General features: G+C 39.9%; 2 protein-coding genes across 4 annotated transcripts in view; one reads left to right on the top strand and one right to left on the bottom strand.

Annotated features, from left to right (window-relative positions):
- The window catches only part of TBCE (tubulin folding cofactor E), a 33,740-nt gene extending 31,224 nt beyond the window's left edge, over positions 1-2,516 (top strand). The window contains exons 16-17 of the mRNA XM_089529876.1: positions 1,895-1,986; positions 2,252-2,516. Of these exons, the coding sequence (XP_089386002.1) occupies positions 1,895-1,986; positions 2,252-2,344 (185 nt within the window). The 3' untranslated portion in view covers positions 2,345-2,516. The remainder of the gene's footprint in view (positions 1-1,894; positions 1,987-2,251) is intronic.
- Positions 1,248-16,522, bottom strand: part of B3GALNT2 (beta-1,3-N-acetylgalactosaminyltransferase 2) — a 44,581-nt gene continuing 29,306 nt past the window's right edge. Inside the window, exons 7-12 of one of the 3 annotated variants that reach the window (XM_089529877.1) lie at positions 14,011-14,089; positions 11,960-12,143; positions 10,204-10,329; positions 7,836-7,995; positions 7,498-7,554; positions 1,248-3,803 (exon numbers count right to left, since the gene is read on the bottom strand). In XM_089529877.1, coding sequence (XP_089386003.1) covers positions 3,669-3,803; positions 7,498-7,554; positions 7,836-7,995; positions 10,204-10,329; positions 11,960-12,143; positions 14,011-14,089 — 741 coding nt within the window. In that variant the 3' untranslated portion in view covers positions 1,248-3,668. The remainder of the gene's footprint in view (positions 3,804-7,497; positions 7,555-7,835; positions 7,996-10,203; positions 10,330-11,959; positions 12,144-14,010; positions 14,090-16,522) is intronic. The other 2 variants (XM_089529878.1, XM_089529879.1) reach the window with 2 other exon arrangements.

Raw genomic sequence — 16,522 nt, 5'->3', positions numbered from 1 at the left:
GAGGACCTCACAGAGGGCTTTTACTATTGTCGCCCCCTCATTGTGGAATAAGCTTCCTGTAGAGCTCCGTTCCTCTGCATCATTAGTTTCTTTTAAGAAACAATTAAAAACGCATCTATTCCAGCTGGCTTTTTCACTTTAGCTAATAGTGTTTTTTCTCTGCTCCTTGTCTCTTTGTTTTCTTTGACCCCAGTCTAGTGCAAACATTGTTTCTCCTTGCCCCTGGTGAATGCGATCTGTATAGATTCCCGTTAATTACCCCTTGTAATGATGTTTTTATATTTTTACATTGTGATGTTTTTAACTGTATTTTATTATCCTTCATCTTGTAAGCCGCCTTGATCATGTATTTGGAAAGGCGGGGTAAAAATAAAAATTATTATTATTATTATTTAGTTAATAAATGTTTTATTTGAGATAAACCACTTAGTTTAGACCAGGGGTAGGCAACCTTTTTGAGCCAGGGTCCGGGTTGCTGTCCCTCAGACAACTGGGGGGCCGAAGCCAAAAAATAAATAATTAAATAATTTTTTAAAAAATTAAATATATAAATAAACCAGGACAAATGTAGGACAAAATTTTCAAATGGAAGACACTTTTTTAAAAAAAAAATGGAGGACACGCAAAAAAAATTGCTGATTTTTAAAAAAATGTTAATATAAATGCATGTTTCTGAGGCTTCTATAGACAATTGCCCCCCAAAGGCCCCGGCGGCAATCGGTGGCAGGACTGAGCAGGGGCCGGTCCCAAGGCCTTGCCGGGCCGCATCCGGCCCGCGGGCCGCAGGTTGCCTACCCCTGGTTTAGACACTCATGTATTATTGAATGTTCTTCTTAAGGTTGGAATGCTGGGGAAAAGTTTTTTGGATTTCTCCCCAACTTAATAAAGAAGGCCTCTGTTAATAGATTGAAGTAGGCAAGGCAGTACTAAATGAGTAACTGCAGTATTTCCATCAGAGAAATAAGTTTTTGGGTCTTCCATTTTAGGCATTCATTTCTACTGATGTGGAAAAATATGCTAACCCAAGTCTCATTTCTAATCTCACCACTCACAACATATACTCATGTGACATCCAAAGGCAGATCAAACTGACCTGCAGTAATATCCTTTCGTATTGGGAGGGAGATACATGTACTCTTTGGATGTAAAACCCATCATTTTCCATGGGAGTTTTTTGGTCTCCCATTTTATTCATTGTTTACATTTAATACAACATATCTATGTAATCACACATTCTCAAGAATATGAATATTTTAAAAAGTATTTATTCTAAAATAAAAATCACATTTGTCACAAGTTGCAAAAAATGATACAGCTTTTTCAAAAAGTTAATAGAAAAATATTTTTCTAAGTATATTTTGTGACAATAGAGGAGTAACTCACTATTGCTGTGCCTTCAGATAAAGCTTTAAATGAAACAAGAGGGGAAAGTACCCAGATAATTGTATTGTTCAAATTTAGAATAGTTTTTTAAAACTAATGTTCTCTTTCAAATCTACAAAAATACACCTTCATATTCATATGTATTGGTTCCTAATACAAGTGCATAAAGCTAGTGGTAATCTGGAGCTATTTAGCATATGCAAGTTTGGGACCCCGTGATATGAAGTCCTAGAATGATACTCATTTTCTGCAGAGGGATGGGTTTAACTCCTAGTGTGAAAATACAAAAGAGCAAATGCATTAAATTATGTCTTGAAGGTCACTTAGGTCAGTCAGTGTGTTATATATCCATAAAATGTAAATCTCCAATTTGGTTTATAGGTTGTTATTTAATATATTACTATCTTAATGACAAATTTCAATTATCAGTGTTTTAATGAACGTAAATGGTGATAAAAATGCATAAGATGCTAATTATTGGGAGTGGAACTATTTTCTTTTTCCTGTACAGATTCTATGACAATTCAGAAGGTCAAAGGATTGCTATATCGGCTACTTAAAATCCCGGGTTCAGAACTGAAACTATCCTATGAAAGTTCTAAAGTAAGATCAAGCTCATTAATGAAATGATTTGAATTCATACTTAATCCAGAGTAATAAAACATCACACTCTTAAAGTCAGTGCTGTACTCAAACACTATTGAATGCACTGATTTCTTTAAAGGAAAACAATTGTACCATAATTTGGGGGCACTGTTCAGTTTCCTTTGAGTAGTGGTGACTTGAACCTAATCTATATTTCCTTTCTAAACATGGTACAGAAGACTGAAATGTGTGAATCTAATATCTGAATCTTTTCTGATCCTAGATGAAAGGCAAAGAATTTGAACTGGACAATGACCTAAAGTCTTTGCAGTTTTACTCTATTGAAAATGAAGATTGCATTCTGGTACGATGGTAACAGCTGCTTTTAATAATTCTTTTGGAGAGTAGTTGTATGCTGCTAGCAGGACCTCTACAATTAAGTTTAAAATATTATTTGGAAGAACTTTGATATCAAAAAGAGGGAGAGTTATTTGCTTGACAAACCACTAGATTCTGCACTTTGCATTATTAAATATTCTCTTTAGAAACAGTGCCATGCCTCATTTTTTGAGAATGGAAAGCTTTAACCAAGTTAAATGAAAGTAAATTTAATCCATGGTTTGTGCTACACTGGTAACTTGAAGTCAGGGAAACTCCCAACAAACTATTTCTCATTATACAGATAATCACAACACAACCTACACAATTAAAAACTGAGGTATTCTCATTGCCACCCATCCCAGTGGCACCTTACTAGCAGGCATAAAATTGATTCAGTAAGATAAAAATGGTTATAGTGTTCTGCGTGCCTTCTACTCCACAGAGAAAGGACATGCCATCCTTCACCCTCCATCTGTTGCACTTAACATCGCTGTTTTCAGTCAGTTATATGCTCTTGCCAGAAATTGTTGTGTGCCTTCAAGTTGTTTCCAACTATGGTGACCCTAAGGCTTACCTGTCACTGGGTTTTTTTGGCAAGATTGTTCAGAGGGGGTTGCCATTGCTTTCTTCTGAGTCTGAGAGAGTGTGACTTGCATCATAGTCCTTGGTGGAAACTAGTGTGATATCCTATTCTCCTTACAGCATTTGGAACACTACTTAAACTCCTGCTTCTGATAATAATATAACAAGATTTCACAAGACTAAGCAGCCACCACATATGGGAAATCTGCTTCAGTTAATGAATTTGCTCGCAAGGCCTAATTACAATTAGTTTTACAGTAGCATACCTGCATCTGATCCTTAAATTTTGACCTCTTATACATTTTTGTGTACAAACAATTGCTTTACATTCATATTTGGCTTTGTCAATCTACTGCAGAATATATTCAAAATGGAAAGTATGCCTTGACCAAAAAAAAAAAAAAAAAAAAGGGGGGGGGTTGATTGTGCAAACACTGCTGTAAGCGACCACTTCACAGAAGACAAATTACCCACATAAAGCTCTTCTGTGAAGAAAGTTGCAGTCTCATGTGTAGTTTGCCACCCATAATAAATGAATGTAAGAGATGGTTAGGAATATAAACAGTTACCAGGGAGGCGCTGATACATTTGTCGCAAGTGACAATCTGCAAGGGGGAAAGTACGGAATTTCTTTTGTAAAAAGCTGTTTTTGAGGCATACCCTTCTTTTCTACTGTGTAACTGAAAACTCCAGTTACCCATAATGTTCAGGTTTTGTGAGGGAGGATTGACAAGCCTTCATCTTTCTTCACATTTGCAGGGATCTCCACAACGTTCCTTTATTATCCAGAGTTCAGTAAGTTCTTCTGGTGAATACTGAGGAGATGATAGCATACCACTTTCACATGTCTTCTCACACAACCAGAGATTGTCCTGTTGGAGAATTATTTGGGTCATTCTTAAGAGAGAAAACAATATGCTGCCAGCATTGATAAAAGACATAGTTTCAAAAGAAAATTTCACAGCCCATTGTTTAAATGTTTTCTTACAATATTTGATTTTGACTAAAGTGGTGTAAAATACTGGTTTTAACGTAGGCAGGAATGAATAACTCAAAACTGGTTTTTCATCATCCGTTACTCTAAATTAAAGAATAGAGTTAAACTAATAGAAAACTTATTGTATAGGTTATCTTCTGAGATGAAATATATAGTGGCCCGTGACATGCACGGATGCATTTTACGTGGCTTCCAGCTTATGCGGAAACTGTGTGGGGAAGTAAACAATGGCGTGTGTGCCCGTGGCACATGTACCCCTGTGCTGTCACATTCACACACCCCATTATCTCCTATGGGGCTCAAGCATAGGTGGATTTTCCCTTAGGCGGGAGGATCCAGAACAGATGTCCGCATAAGGAGAGAGCCCACTGTACTAGAGCTTTTGTGAATGAATCCAGCTGAAAGAGTGTTTTACCTGCTGCCATCTGAAAACTAGCTAACATTTCTTAGTGCTAAGTACAGTTGCTACCCTTAAACCACTGCAACTAATGGATTTCCTATCCTGACCCAAGGAAACATGGGGAAAGCAAGGCTTGCACATACTCCTGTACCTTGACCTAGCCACAAGGCTTGCTGTCCCAGAGGATTCTGTTTGAAATGCAGCCTGGTGTACATTGCAGGCAACAAATTAGAAAAAGGTTTTGGTACAACAAAAACAATCTCTGATCTTTAGTGGGTACTATCATTAAAAAAGCCCTGCTCCAAACCCTTTCTCACACGAACTAGATTTGCTTGATAGCAATGAAATCTATCCCTCCTCATCCATGGAACTTGCGTGAATAAGTTTAATAGTGCAAGTATGCCATCTACCACACTTGCATTTCTCTAGTTTCTACCTTTGGGAAAGAAATAAGGCCTTTAGCTTACTTTTTTTTAGTATAAATGTGCTTAAAAAACCATTTTTCCACCCAGAACATAAAAAAGCTGTTTTTGAGGGCAAACAGCTCTCCAGAATGAATATAAGACATTCATTACATGCATGCAGCATGGCTGCTATGAAAGTGGGAAGCCTGAAGAAAAGAGAGTTCTGTCTCTTACACTGTCAGAAGTGCCTTCTCTTCACAGCAGCACTTCATCAGACACATGTCATGAGTCAAGATTTTCCACATTTTTAGCATCAGCCTACTTAACACTGCATGAACAGGTTACATACCTGTAATTGTGGTACTTGGAGTGATCATCTGTGCCCTCACACAAATGGGTTTTGTGCCTGCGTAAAGACCTGATTAGAACTCTTCTAGAGCTGAGCAGATTGGCAGGAGCCTCTCCCTCTCCTGTGTGCCGTGTATGTCCCAGTCTGCCAAGCTACTGTCCCTTCAGTTTATTATTATTATTATTATTATTATTATTATTACCTCGGCTCTCTTCCTGTATTGGATCGAGGTGATCCAATTTAAGTTCATGGTGAAATATACAGGGAGAGATAGGATGGGTTTGGGTGAGGAGACCAGTTGATGAACCACAGTTACAGCTAAGCAACCTCTTATTCTTCAGGGTCTCTGTGCCTTACACAAATTGTGACTCTGAAGCCTACCACAGGACAGTGGGTCAGGTCACTGAAGAAAAGACAACACATCCAAAACAAGCATCTGCCTGGGCCCTACAGTCCAACCTGTAGTGTTGGATAAGTGTGAATGGCTGCACCCAAGTAGTAGCTTTACACAACTAAGGTAGAAGGACACCATAGAGCAGCTGATGATGCTCTGGTAGAGTTCCCTCAAACCATCCAGCACAGGCTGTTTTGCCTACTCATAAGCCTAGCTCACTGAACAACCCACTTGGAGAGTTGTAAAAAGACATGATGCCCCTTTCTAGGACCACCATAACAAAAAAAGAGTCTATTAGACTGATGAAAGGTTGCCATTTGCTGAATACAGCACGCACTGTATGCGGCACACCATACACAGCATTAAGCATATGCTGAAGCCGTGCGGCAATAAAACAAATGGCACGTGCACAGCACTGCGCCGCAAGCATGTGCCCCATTGTTTGCAATGGGGTGTGAGCATATGCTGAGTTTCCCTTACATGGGGGGGGGGTTCCGGAATGGATCCCCTGCTTTAGGGAAGGGCCCACTGTATAACAGGCAAGCACCTTGTGCTTACCAAGGCAGTGGAGGGACTACTTGGTAGGATGGAATTGTGAAACAACTTTTGGAAGAAATGCAATATCCATACGTAAGACCACCTTACCCCAATGGAATACCAGATATAGTTTCTCATAGTGCATAGCTGTGAGTTCACTTGCTTGCTTTGCAGAGATTATAGCAACAAGGGATACAACTTTCAAGGTAAGTAGGTACTCATCAATAGTATCAAGTGGTTCAAAGGATTTGCATGTGAGCTGTGACAGAAGCAGGGATAATGACCATGGAAGCGTAGGAATCACAGGTGGATACAGATGTGCCAAGCTCTTGAGAAATCATTTATCCATTGGATTGGAAAAGACAGTGGCTGATGTCCAAGACAGTGTTGGTAAGCCACAACTACAACCAAGTAAACTTTGAGAGAGGAAAACAGTCCTTGCTCACATGAATGTAGTTCTAATTTGAATGACTCTACCTTTCAATTTCCTTTCGAAGCCTCAATAAGCTTTTATTACTGGTAGGCATTCCAAAGCATTGATGTGAAATGTGGAATCTTAGATTGACCAATGCCCTGAACTGTGACATTGCCTCAATGAGTGCCCCAGATAGTCATGGAGGTGTCTGTGTTCACTATGCTTACTGGATCTGAGAGGTGAAAGAGCATGCCTGAGAAGGTTGGATGATCAGGTCCACCATACTAGACATGACAGGACATCAGCAGGAATGGACAACTTTAAACACTGGATTTCACAGAGTCAAAATGTTGTATAAACTAATGCTGAAGTGGTCTGAACCAGAGATGTGCCAGGTAAGTAAACACTGTTGTGGCAGCCATTAGACCCAAAATTGCTGAACAATATTTGCGATACAGCAAGGCTGAGAGAGCATCACTGGGACCTTGCTTCTGAGCACCTCCACTGTGCTTTGAAGTTGAACATAAGCTTGCCCCATTTTGGATTCCAATGTCAATGGTTGATCACCCTCAACAGATCTAAGACAGACTTCCTCAGGTGGATTTTGAGTCCCAAGTTTTTGTAACAAATACAAACTCGGGCGAATATCCCTCTGGGAGGATGATACCATTAGCCTCTGGAACATCCCCACCCCTGGTCTAGGTGCTTTATTCCCTTGTAGTAGCATAGTTAGGCCAGTGTGGCATTGTGCTGTAGCAGCAGCAGCAATTGACAGCATGTTGACTTATATGGCCAAGTTGGAGACTGCCTTTGAAAGCAATCCCTTGGACAGCTTACAGTATGAAGGATCTTGGACAGTGAAAAACATCTTCAAGAGATCTACTTATAAACTGCAGGTCCTCTGTGTCTAGAAAATTAAATCCCCAGAGAGCACTGATTCTCCCATTCTTTATACTGTAATCTTATACTGGTCTACATAAAGATCCCATTAGATTAAATGGAGTTTACACCCATGTAAATGTCAACAGGACTGCAGTATCAAGTTACCAGACAATCCTATGTAAACATACCTGATATCGTTTTGGCCCAATGGCTGCCATCCAAATACCCATACTCACATCTTCACCCTTAGTTTAAAATTTAAATCAAAACAAAAACAAGGAAAGCATTACTCTGTGTGTATATGTAATTCAAGTTGTTCTTTAAGTCAGGGTGAACAAAGCTCAGCCCTTCCAAATATTGCTGGAATGAAGCTCTCAACATTATTCATATGCTGTAATGGCTAGACTCATAGAAATTGCATCTGACAAAATGGGGGTGGGAGGAAGGATAGTTTACCCAGCCCTTCCTCAAGTAGACATTCCCATTTCCCTCCAGCCCATTCTCTCCCTTCCCATCAAATACTCACCTGATATATCTTTAGTCTATCTGAGTTGCTTGCAAGCCATTCTACAATGTCTTTGGAAATAACATAACCAGACCCACAAGCAAAGGCTGGATAGGCAGGGCTTGGATACTCCAGCTCTTGCCATTTCCCAGTCCGGTCAACTGCCCAATTTAGTCTGAAACTTAAAATCAAAACAATCAGATTCTTTTCAAACGATATTAGCAAATAATTCTCTAACTCATCAGTACAACCAAGAACTATTGCACATATCCTCTTCAGGACAGAACAACCCAAGAGCAGCACTGCAGGTTTCAAGAAGGTTACTTATCCCTTTCTCCCTGTACAGTTTTCCCAATTAAAATTACCTATCCTAAAGCTAATCCATTTAATCCCCTCCCCAAATCCAGCAAGCAGAGGTGGAAGCAGCAAGGAGAGGTGTGAAAAGACTCCATCTAATCCCCTCCCAGCCACGTGAGTCCATCTCAGCCCCCCCCCCACCTTCTAGAAGGAGGAAGAGAAAACAGAGGACAGACAAGGTAAATCAAACAATGGCCAGAAGACAAAAGAGAAACTAAAATAAAGAAGGTCATGAGGGGGGAAGGGAAAAGGAGGGACAAGGAGGGTAGGGAAACAATTCAACAATAATGGGTGGAGGGAGAATGACATAGGAAAACAACTACTGGGCAGGAGCAGTAGTGGTAGGTGTCACTAAAGGGAAGAACAGCAGTGATATCATAGCTAACACTTGTCAGCACTGTGCACAGGGAGGGGTAGGTGGTCCTTGTGTAACCCCCCACCTAGAAGACCCTATGAGAAGACATTGTTAGTGTCACACAGACAGAACAAGAGCACTAACAGAGAGATAGAAACTAAAGGAAAACACATTTGCAAGAGCAAGCAACTAAGGGCAGCCAAAAATGACAAAGTAAGCAGTAAACTCTCAGAAAGACAAACCCCTTCAGAAGCAGCACCACACATAAAATAGGGACATGGAATGTGAGAAGCAAGAGCCAAGGGAAGCTAGACATAGTGAAAATGGAAATGCAATGCATGAACATGGCAGTACTGCGGATGAGTGAGTTAAAATGGACATGAATGGGCCACTTTGAATCAGACAACCACACAGTGTTCTACTCGGAATGAAAAGACAAGAAGGGCTGGCTTTCATACTAAGATAAGATGTAGCAAAAGCAGTCAGTGGATACAATGCAAAATCAGACCGAATCATCTCAATAAGGCTCCACGGGAAACCTATGAATATCACCTTAGTTCAAGTATGTGCACCAACCACTGAGGCAGAACAAGAAGAAATTGATAGATTTTTACAAAGGGGTACAGGAAGAAATTGACAACACACAAACACAGGATGTCAAGCTGATCACTGGAGACTGAAATGCAAAGGTTGGAAGTAAAGAAGAATCAAAAACAGCAGGCAGATTTGGACTAGGCAAAAGGAATGAAGCAGGTGAGTGTCAGACAGATTTTTGTGAAGCCAACAATCTATTCATTGCAAACAGATTTTTCATACAACCAGAGAAAAGGTTATACACATGGACATCACCAGATGGCCAACACAAAAACCAAATAGATCACATAATTGGAAATAAAAGATGGCGAAGCTCCATACTGGTAGCCACGACTAGACCAGCTTCTGATTGTGGCATAGATCACGAACTACTCATTTCAAAAATAAAAGTAAAACTCAGGAAGAGAACAAAACCAGTCATCATACCAAAATACAATTTAAACAACATTTCCACAGAATTTAATATAAGGAACAGATTTGCAGTACTAAGAATAATAGATCGTGAAATGAAACAGCTTTGGTTTGATGCAGGGAACATAATAACGAATAGGGCAGATACTGGATGTTTGGAAAGTGAACATGTCAGTATTGAAATCATCCATTTTCCAACACAGGAAAAAGAAGTTGTCAAGACCCAAGAACGCCCAGCCTAACAGACTACAGTAGGCCTTTCCCTGCGTAAGGGGAATTCTGTGTATTCATGTATTCTTGTGCCCCATTGAAAACAATGGTGTATCTGCTCACAGGACTGCATGGCATGCGCCATGGGCACATGCATCCTATGTTCTATTGTCGCGCAGCTTCAGTGTAAGCTTGAAGCCACTTCTAGTGTGCCCACATACAGCATGGGTGCACTGTAGAAGAGGAAGCTTTGAGATACCCTCCATTCTCCAAAACACGCAGTTCCGTTAGTTATAAGTTCAATTTTTCTACCAACAGGAATGAGAGAAATACAAAAGAGTTGCAAATGCAGATTCACATAAACTACCCAAGCTTGTTGGGTGCCCATGAAATCCTGTGTAGCACTACATACACTGATGGTTCAAAAAATGTCAACGCTTACTGAAAAAAGAGGATACTCACTTTCCCCACCAAGTATTTGGTCTGCCCAGATTTTTAAGCTTTATTCTTTTGAACACTGCCTCCAGATCAATATAGCAGTCATCATCTGTCTTCAGCAACACATCAAAACTTGCTGCTTCAACTGTCCTATAGCCAAAAGTGAAAAAATGACAACGTTATATGAAAGTCTCCTTCAACATATATAAGAATTGCTGTAGAATCTATTATGGAAAAAGGCCAAAGCAGTGACAATTAATGTTTTATGGCTGGGGTTGTAAACCTTTAAAAACTGCATAGATGAAGGAATATTATCCCATTTAGCTTTCCAGTTCCTTGGGCATCTTGGTACAACAAATCAAACACCTGAAACTCCCTTCTTGACACAGTTGCTAAAAGTAAAGAGTCCTAATTTATTTATTTATTTAATTGGTAACATAAGGCTAATAAGAAAATCTGATGTTTTCCATGTTCTTTTTCTAGCCCTAGGAGGTCTAGAAACCTATACACCCTAATCAAAGTCTTGGGCACCCAAACTGACGAAAGGAAGCTTCAATTATATTTTATTCACACAAGACACAAACTGTGCAATATCCCATCTTATCCAGTGAAATAGAAAGTGGTAGTCTTCCTGCAAATAGCCAAAAAGTGACTAAGAATGATGCAGTGTGGCCAAAATGGCAGCTGCAATAGTTCAGCTGTGCCCTTCCAGGCTCTGCACAACCATCCCTGCCCTAATATCAGTACGGAGGAAATTTTAAAAACTGTTTTTAATCATCCTGAAAGGATACATTGGTTGGAAGAACAAGAGAGAAGGGGTAAAGAAGTTTCTCTTAATCATTTGTAATTTGTAATTTCGTTCGGCCTCTGAGGGAGAGAGATGGCTGGCCCAGTACCATCAGGGGCTAGCCTGAAGAAGAAGAGCCCTCCCTCCGGTCCATCTGCCTTGGTCCAGGCCTCAGAGGGAGAGAAGAATGCTGGACCTGATTCCCTCCCCCCCTCACCATTCCCTTCTCCTTTTGTGTCGTGTCTTTTAGATTGTAAGCCTGTGGGCAGGGAACTGTCTGTTATCCCCTCTATTGTAAACCGCTCGGATTCCCAGTGATTGGGCGGTATATAAATAAAACCTATTATTATTATTATTATTATTATTATTATTATTATTATTATTAGCCTAGATGTGCACTCAAGCACTGAAGTTGCATATGAAAGACTGTACAGCTATGGACCAAAAACAAACAAACAAACAAACCCACCAGGAGGAACAGAAGTAAATGAAAGTTCACATAGTAGTGAAAAAGTATAAAGGAAGCTGCTTTGAGTCCCACTTTTGGTGAAAAGCAGGATACAACTAATGACGATGATGATGATGATGATGATGATGATGATGATGATGATGATGATGATAAAAGTATAGAAGCTGCATTGCTTGTTGATCATGATATTACAGACCAACGGATGCCAATGATGCACAGCTGCGTATGGCATGGCAGTAATAACACAAATGCAGTAATTTTGGAGGAGGCATCTCAATTTTACATAATATGTATCCATTATTGGAAAATGAGTAGGGTCTAACAAGGACACCATGAAAACAAACAGCGAAGAAGATTAGTATTTGAACTATGTAGAAAAAAGGAGAAAAAATGCACAAGGTTGTATCAAAAATCAGCTGTGCATAAAAGAAAGCAATCATTTCAAGTTACATTTCATCAATTCCTCATATACCCACAATATCCACATCAAGGCACTGATCTTTGTGCACAAAATATAAACATACCATCGATAAAAATTCAGTAATTTGGCTGGAACATTTCTGTAGGTATCAACAACATCAACAAAAACAATATCATCATAAGTGTTGCTTTCTTCTTTCAATAAGGCATCTTCCTCTTCAAGTTTCTTTATATGATGTATGAGTCTCTCTGCACGACTCTGGAGGCTTTGTAAAAGTACCTCCCCTTCTGAAAGGGAGGCAGAAGGAGCTTTAGCATTCATATGACAGCAATATAAAATCCTTATCTTCTAATATATAAACCTTATTTTCCAAGACAGTCATCCCCAATCTGGTGCCCTCAGGATGTGTTTCGACTACAATACCCATAATCTTTCAGCCTGCACAACATGGATGGCTGGGGAATTCTGGAAGCAATAATCTAAAACATTTGGAAGGGAACCAAATGGAGAAGCTGCTCTAAGACATGTGTATTCAGTATATTAGCAAATAACTGGTTCAGGAATGGCTGGTGTACTTGCAAATGGGTGTGAGTTGAAGTGAATGTACTACTTCGCTATATCCAATTTGCATATTTGGTATGGTCGGCATTATTTTAAACTGCTTTAAATGACTTCAGATCATCTTGTTTTAAGTGATAAATGATTTAATACATTTTTAGACTTTTAAAAGTCTTGGGGATCTCCATATGTTTAGCTTGGAGAAGAGAAGATTAAGAGGTGACATGTTAGTCATGTTTAAATATTTGAAGAAATGTAATACAGTCAACCATTGCTATTCATGGGGGATCTGTTCCAGCCCCCCCCCCCCCCCCCCGGTGGATAGCAAAAACCACAGATGCTCAAATTCATTCTTTTCAACGGGTGAACATGCATTGAAAAACTTGGGGCTTGCCATCCACAGAAGTGCAATCCATGGATGGCAAGTCTACGGTTGGTGTGGGTGCACTGTACTATAGATGGAAAAAGTTTGTTTTCTGCTTCTCCTGAGATTAGGACACAAAGCAATGGGATTCCACCTAAACATTAGGAAGATCTTCCTTACAGTAAGAGGTGTTCAACAGTGGAATACACTGCCTTGGAGTCTTCTTCTTTGGATGGCTATCTGTTGGGAGTGCTCTGATTGTATATTCCTGCACAGTAGGGCGTTGGACTGGATAGTCCTTGTGGTCTCTTCCAACTCTATGATTTTATGATTCTATGATTAATGTCTTTCTAGATAACTGCAGTGTGTGCCTTCAGAATGAATTAAGTTTAGAAACAACTGCAGCAGGTTTCTTCAGGACACAGGGGCTGCAAGAGAGAGTTTCATATTGCTGATTCTGCCAGGTTGACACTACTTTAACTGTCATTGCTAAATGCTATGGAATTCTGGGAATTGTAGTTTGTTGTGGCACCAGAGTTCTGTGACAGAACGTTAAATGTCTCACAAAAATACAGTTCCCAGAATTCCAAAGCATTGAACCATGGCAGTTAAAGTGGTTTCAACCTGAATTATTTCTCCAGCGTGGGTACAGCCTATGAAATATTGACTCAGGGGATTAATATTTTTGCAGTCAACAAGTGCTACATTGTTTTTATTCATGTAACTTACATGCCACAAAAAATATTTTACTCCTTTACAGTGTTCACTATCTTAACTATATCAAATGATAGCCATGTCAGTTAAGTCAATGTCATTTCCAGGTGGATAATCTCTGACCTTTTAGATGTTTTGGATTACAATTCCCACAATACTTCACTGTTCAACAAGTGTGTATGCTGGTACTGGACACACTGGGATTTGTACTAAAAACACCTGGTGGGCCAAATCCCCATCCCTGCTGTAAGGGATCAGGCATGGTAACATTGTGGCTCAAGTGTGATCCACTTGCTTGTTTTTGCAGCCTTCAGGTTCTCTTGATCTCCCCCTATCCCTACCACCAGAAGAAAAGAAGTACAGTTCTCTTCCTTAATGCAATATGTGATTTGGTTTGTTTCTTTTTTAATTGGAAGCACATTTCTGTCAAAGTTGCCCACTTCTGCTTTAGAGGAAGCACAGCAAACTCATGACTTGATTACACCTTTTGAGACTTAGGTCTGTCTTTATATACTTACCTTGAATTGTGTAAATAAAGCCTCCTGCGATCCCTTCCACACCTTGTGTAAATTCATGAGGCAAGGACCCTTCCCCTGCCTATTACACAGTGATTAAAAAAAGGGGAATCAGACACACTTTTACTACAGTTACATCTATTGTCCAATACTAAAATGGGTTCAGATCTGTTTATTGCAATTATGGTTTCCTCCAAAGACTACCGACACATTTCTCAGTGCTGTGAGAATTCTGGGCTCACAACCACCTCTGAATATTTCTTGCCTAAGAAAACCCTATGAAATTCACAGGGTTGCAGTAAGTCAATAGGCAACATACACAACCCCTTGTCCTTTGGCAGCTGAGGTCCCAGGTTCCTTGTTAGGGAACCAGACTGTACAGTAGAGTTAGCTATGTACATTTGGTTGCATCAAGAGATGCCTTTTGCAACAGAAAGGCATTTCCTGTAAAACAAGTGAAAAACAATTTTTACCAACACCTATACACATTCTCAGTCCACTATTCCTAAAGTGACTTCTCTCCTCTTCTGCTTCCCCATTTATATGCTGATACCTTGGGTTTAAGTAGTTTGTGGAGCACAATCCAAGCAGCTCATCACCACCTGGATTGCCACCCATTTTATCAAGTGATCGTGGTAGCCCAATTAAGGAAATTATAATCGAGTCATCATACAAGTAATTTAATTAACTTATTGATTATGGGTGAAGCAGACAGGTATGAAGGAGCGGCCTCTGGCCACCCTGCCCACAATCAGCCGGGGACCATAGCGACTGCACAGCCCACTCCCAAAGCGAGCCTCCACCTGTGGTCCAAAGCTGCATCAGCCAGGAGCTGGATTAAAATGGCTCCTTTTTGCTGTGGCTTTGGGCTCTCTTTGGCAGCCTCAGAGCAGCTTCCAGCTGCTTTGGGGACCTGTGTCATGTAAATGCCACACTCCAATGTGGCAGGAAGCTGCTTCTTTTGGCCCATGTGTTTCAGGCCTAAGTCTATTAAGCCTTTAGACTATTAAGTTTGAATCTGTTGGAATAGTAACAAGCTTTATACTCGAGTCATTATAGGGTTAATGACCATTATAGGATTAATGGAGAGGCTAGCTTTAGTTGTAAGTCTCTCTCCCTCCTTTACTCACTCTATTCTCAGCCTTCTTTTCTGTTGTATTTTATTTGTGTTATTTGCTTCAATATAGTTTGTATTACTTGCTAATTGTTATTGTGCTTGCCATTATTACTAAGATTTATTTTGTATCCTTTGTATATATTGGTTTTGTATACTTTTGTTATATACATTGTTTGTTACCCTTTTAAAAATATAGATAAAGCTTATTTATAGTACCCTTTGTTTTTCGGTCTTTTCAAATCATTATTTCGACAGAATCTAACCCAAATACTAGAAGACAGATTCCATAAAGATAAAGTATGAACCTGGATTTTCTTGGTTTGTCTGGAGTCTTTTCTTCTCCAGAGGGTTCAAGTCCTAGCTTGATGAGTTGAGGATCCTCTATCAATGACCTACATTGGCATAGCCCTCAATTATACTACAGTATGTACTTTGAATGATGTTGTGCAAAAAAAGTATTCTGTACCTCCCTGTATAATGTTCTTCCCCACCAATGTGACTTTGTGTTATTGTCAGAGGGAACAGATGTGGGCTCCTTGTCCTCTCTTCCTCCCCAGTGCACAAAAGCAGCCACGGGGCTTCTGGGTGTAGCTTTTCTTCTCTTGGCCACTGATCAGGTATGGTGCTGTGCCAAACACATTCCAGCTGCCTTTGAGCACCCTGCAAATAAGCAGCAATCTTACACAAGGGGTGAAGGTGGCATTTTTTTCCTACTCAGTACAAGAGGGCAGCTGGCATGTGCCTAGGCACAGCCCCACACATAATCAGCAGCCAGGAGAATTGAGCTGTACTTAGAAATCCCCTGGCTGCTATGGTGCACCAAAAAGGAAATGGGAGCCACATTTGCTTTCTTTGTCAAAAACATGAGAATGATGGTGGAGACTTACATTCCTCTAGCATGTTTGCTGGATTCAGGACTAAATGTGCTGTTACTGCTCTCAGTGACAACAGTTGTTGCAGATGTAGCTGCTACCTCTTTTATGAATAGCTAGCAGAAATTATCACATCTAGATCTATTACTGTGCCTCACAAAAATGGCTGTCACACAGTTTCCTTGTTGAGAGAAGCCATGTGTTTAACACAATGACTACTTTGGCCTCAAGGTGAATCTGAATAATATTGACCTTACTTCTACTTGTGGAAGCTAAAGAGCTAAATTGCTTAAAGAGAGCCATGTTCTATACTAGTGGGAGAAATTCTTTCTAAATACTTACATATAACTTCTACTCATAAAGTACAAAGATTAGTTCCATATTTTGTCGACAATTCAACATTTTAGAAATCTGTACCTAATTCTTCGGCCTCCACTCTGAAAAAAATGTACGGGATAATGTGTTACATCCCTATGCAGCTTTTTCACTGGACTTGGCACTCAAGACATAGGTACAGCATTTATTT

Source organism: Sceloporus occidentalis, unplaced genomic scaffold (genome assembly GCF_023333645.1).
Source record: "Sceloporus occidentalis isolate IW3139 unplaced genomic scaffold, rSceOcc1.0.p SCAF_6, whole genome shotgun sequence".
Taxonomy (NCBI): Eukaryota; Metazoa; Chordata; class Lepidosauria; order Squamata; family Phrynosomatidae; genus Sceloporus; species Sceloporus occidentalis.
Note: the sequence above shows the minus strand (reverse complement) of the source record. Positions and strands in the feature narration are given on the sequence as shown.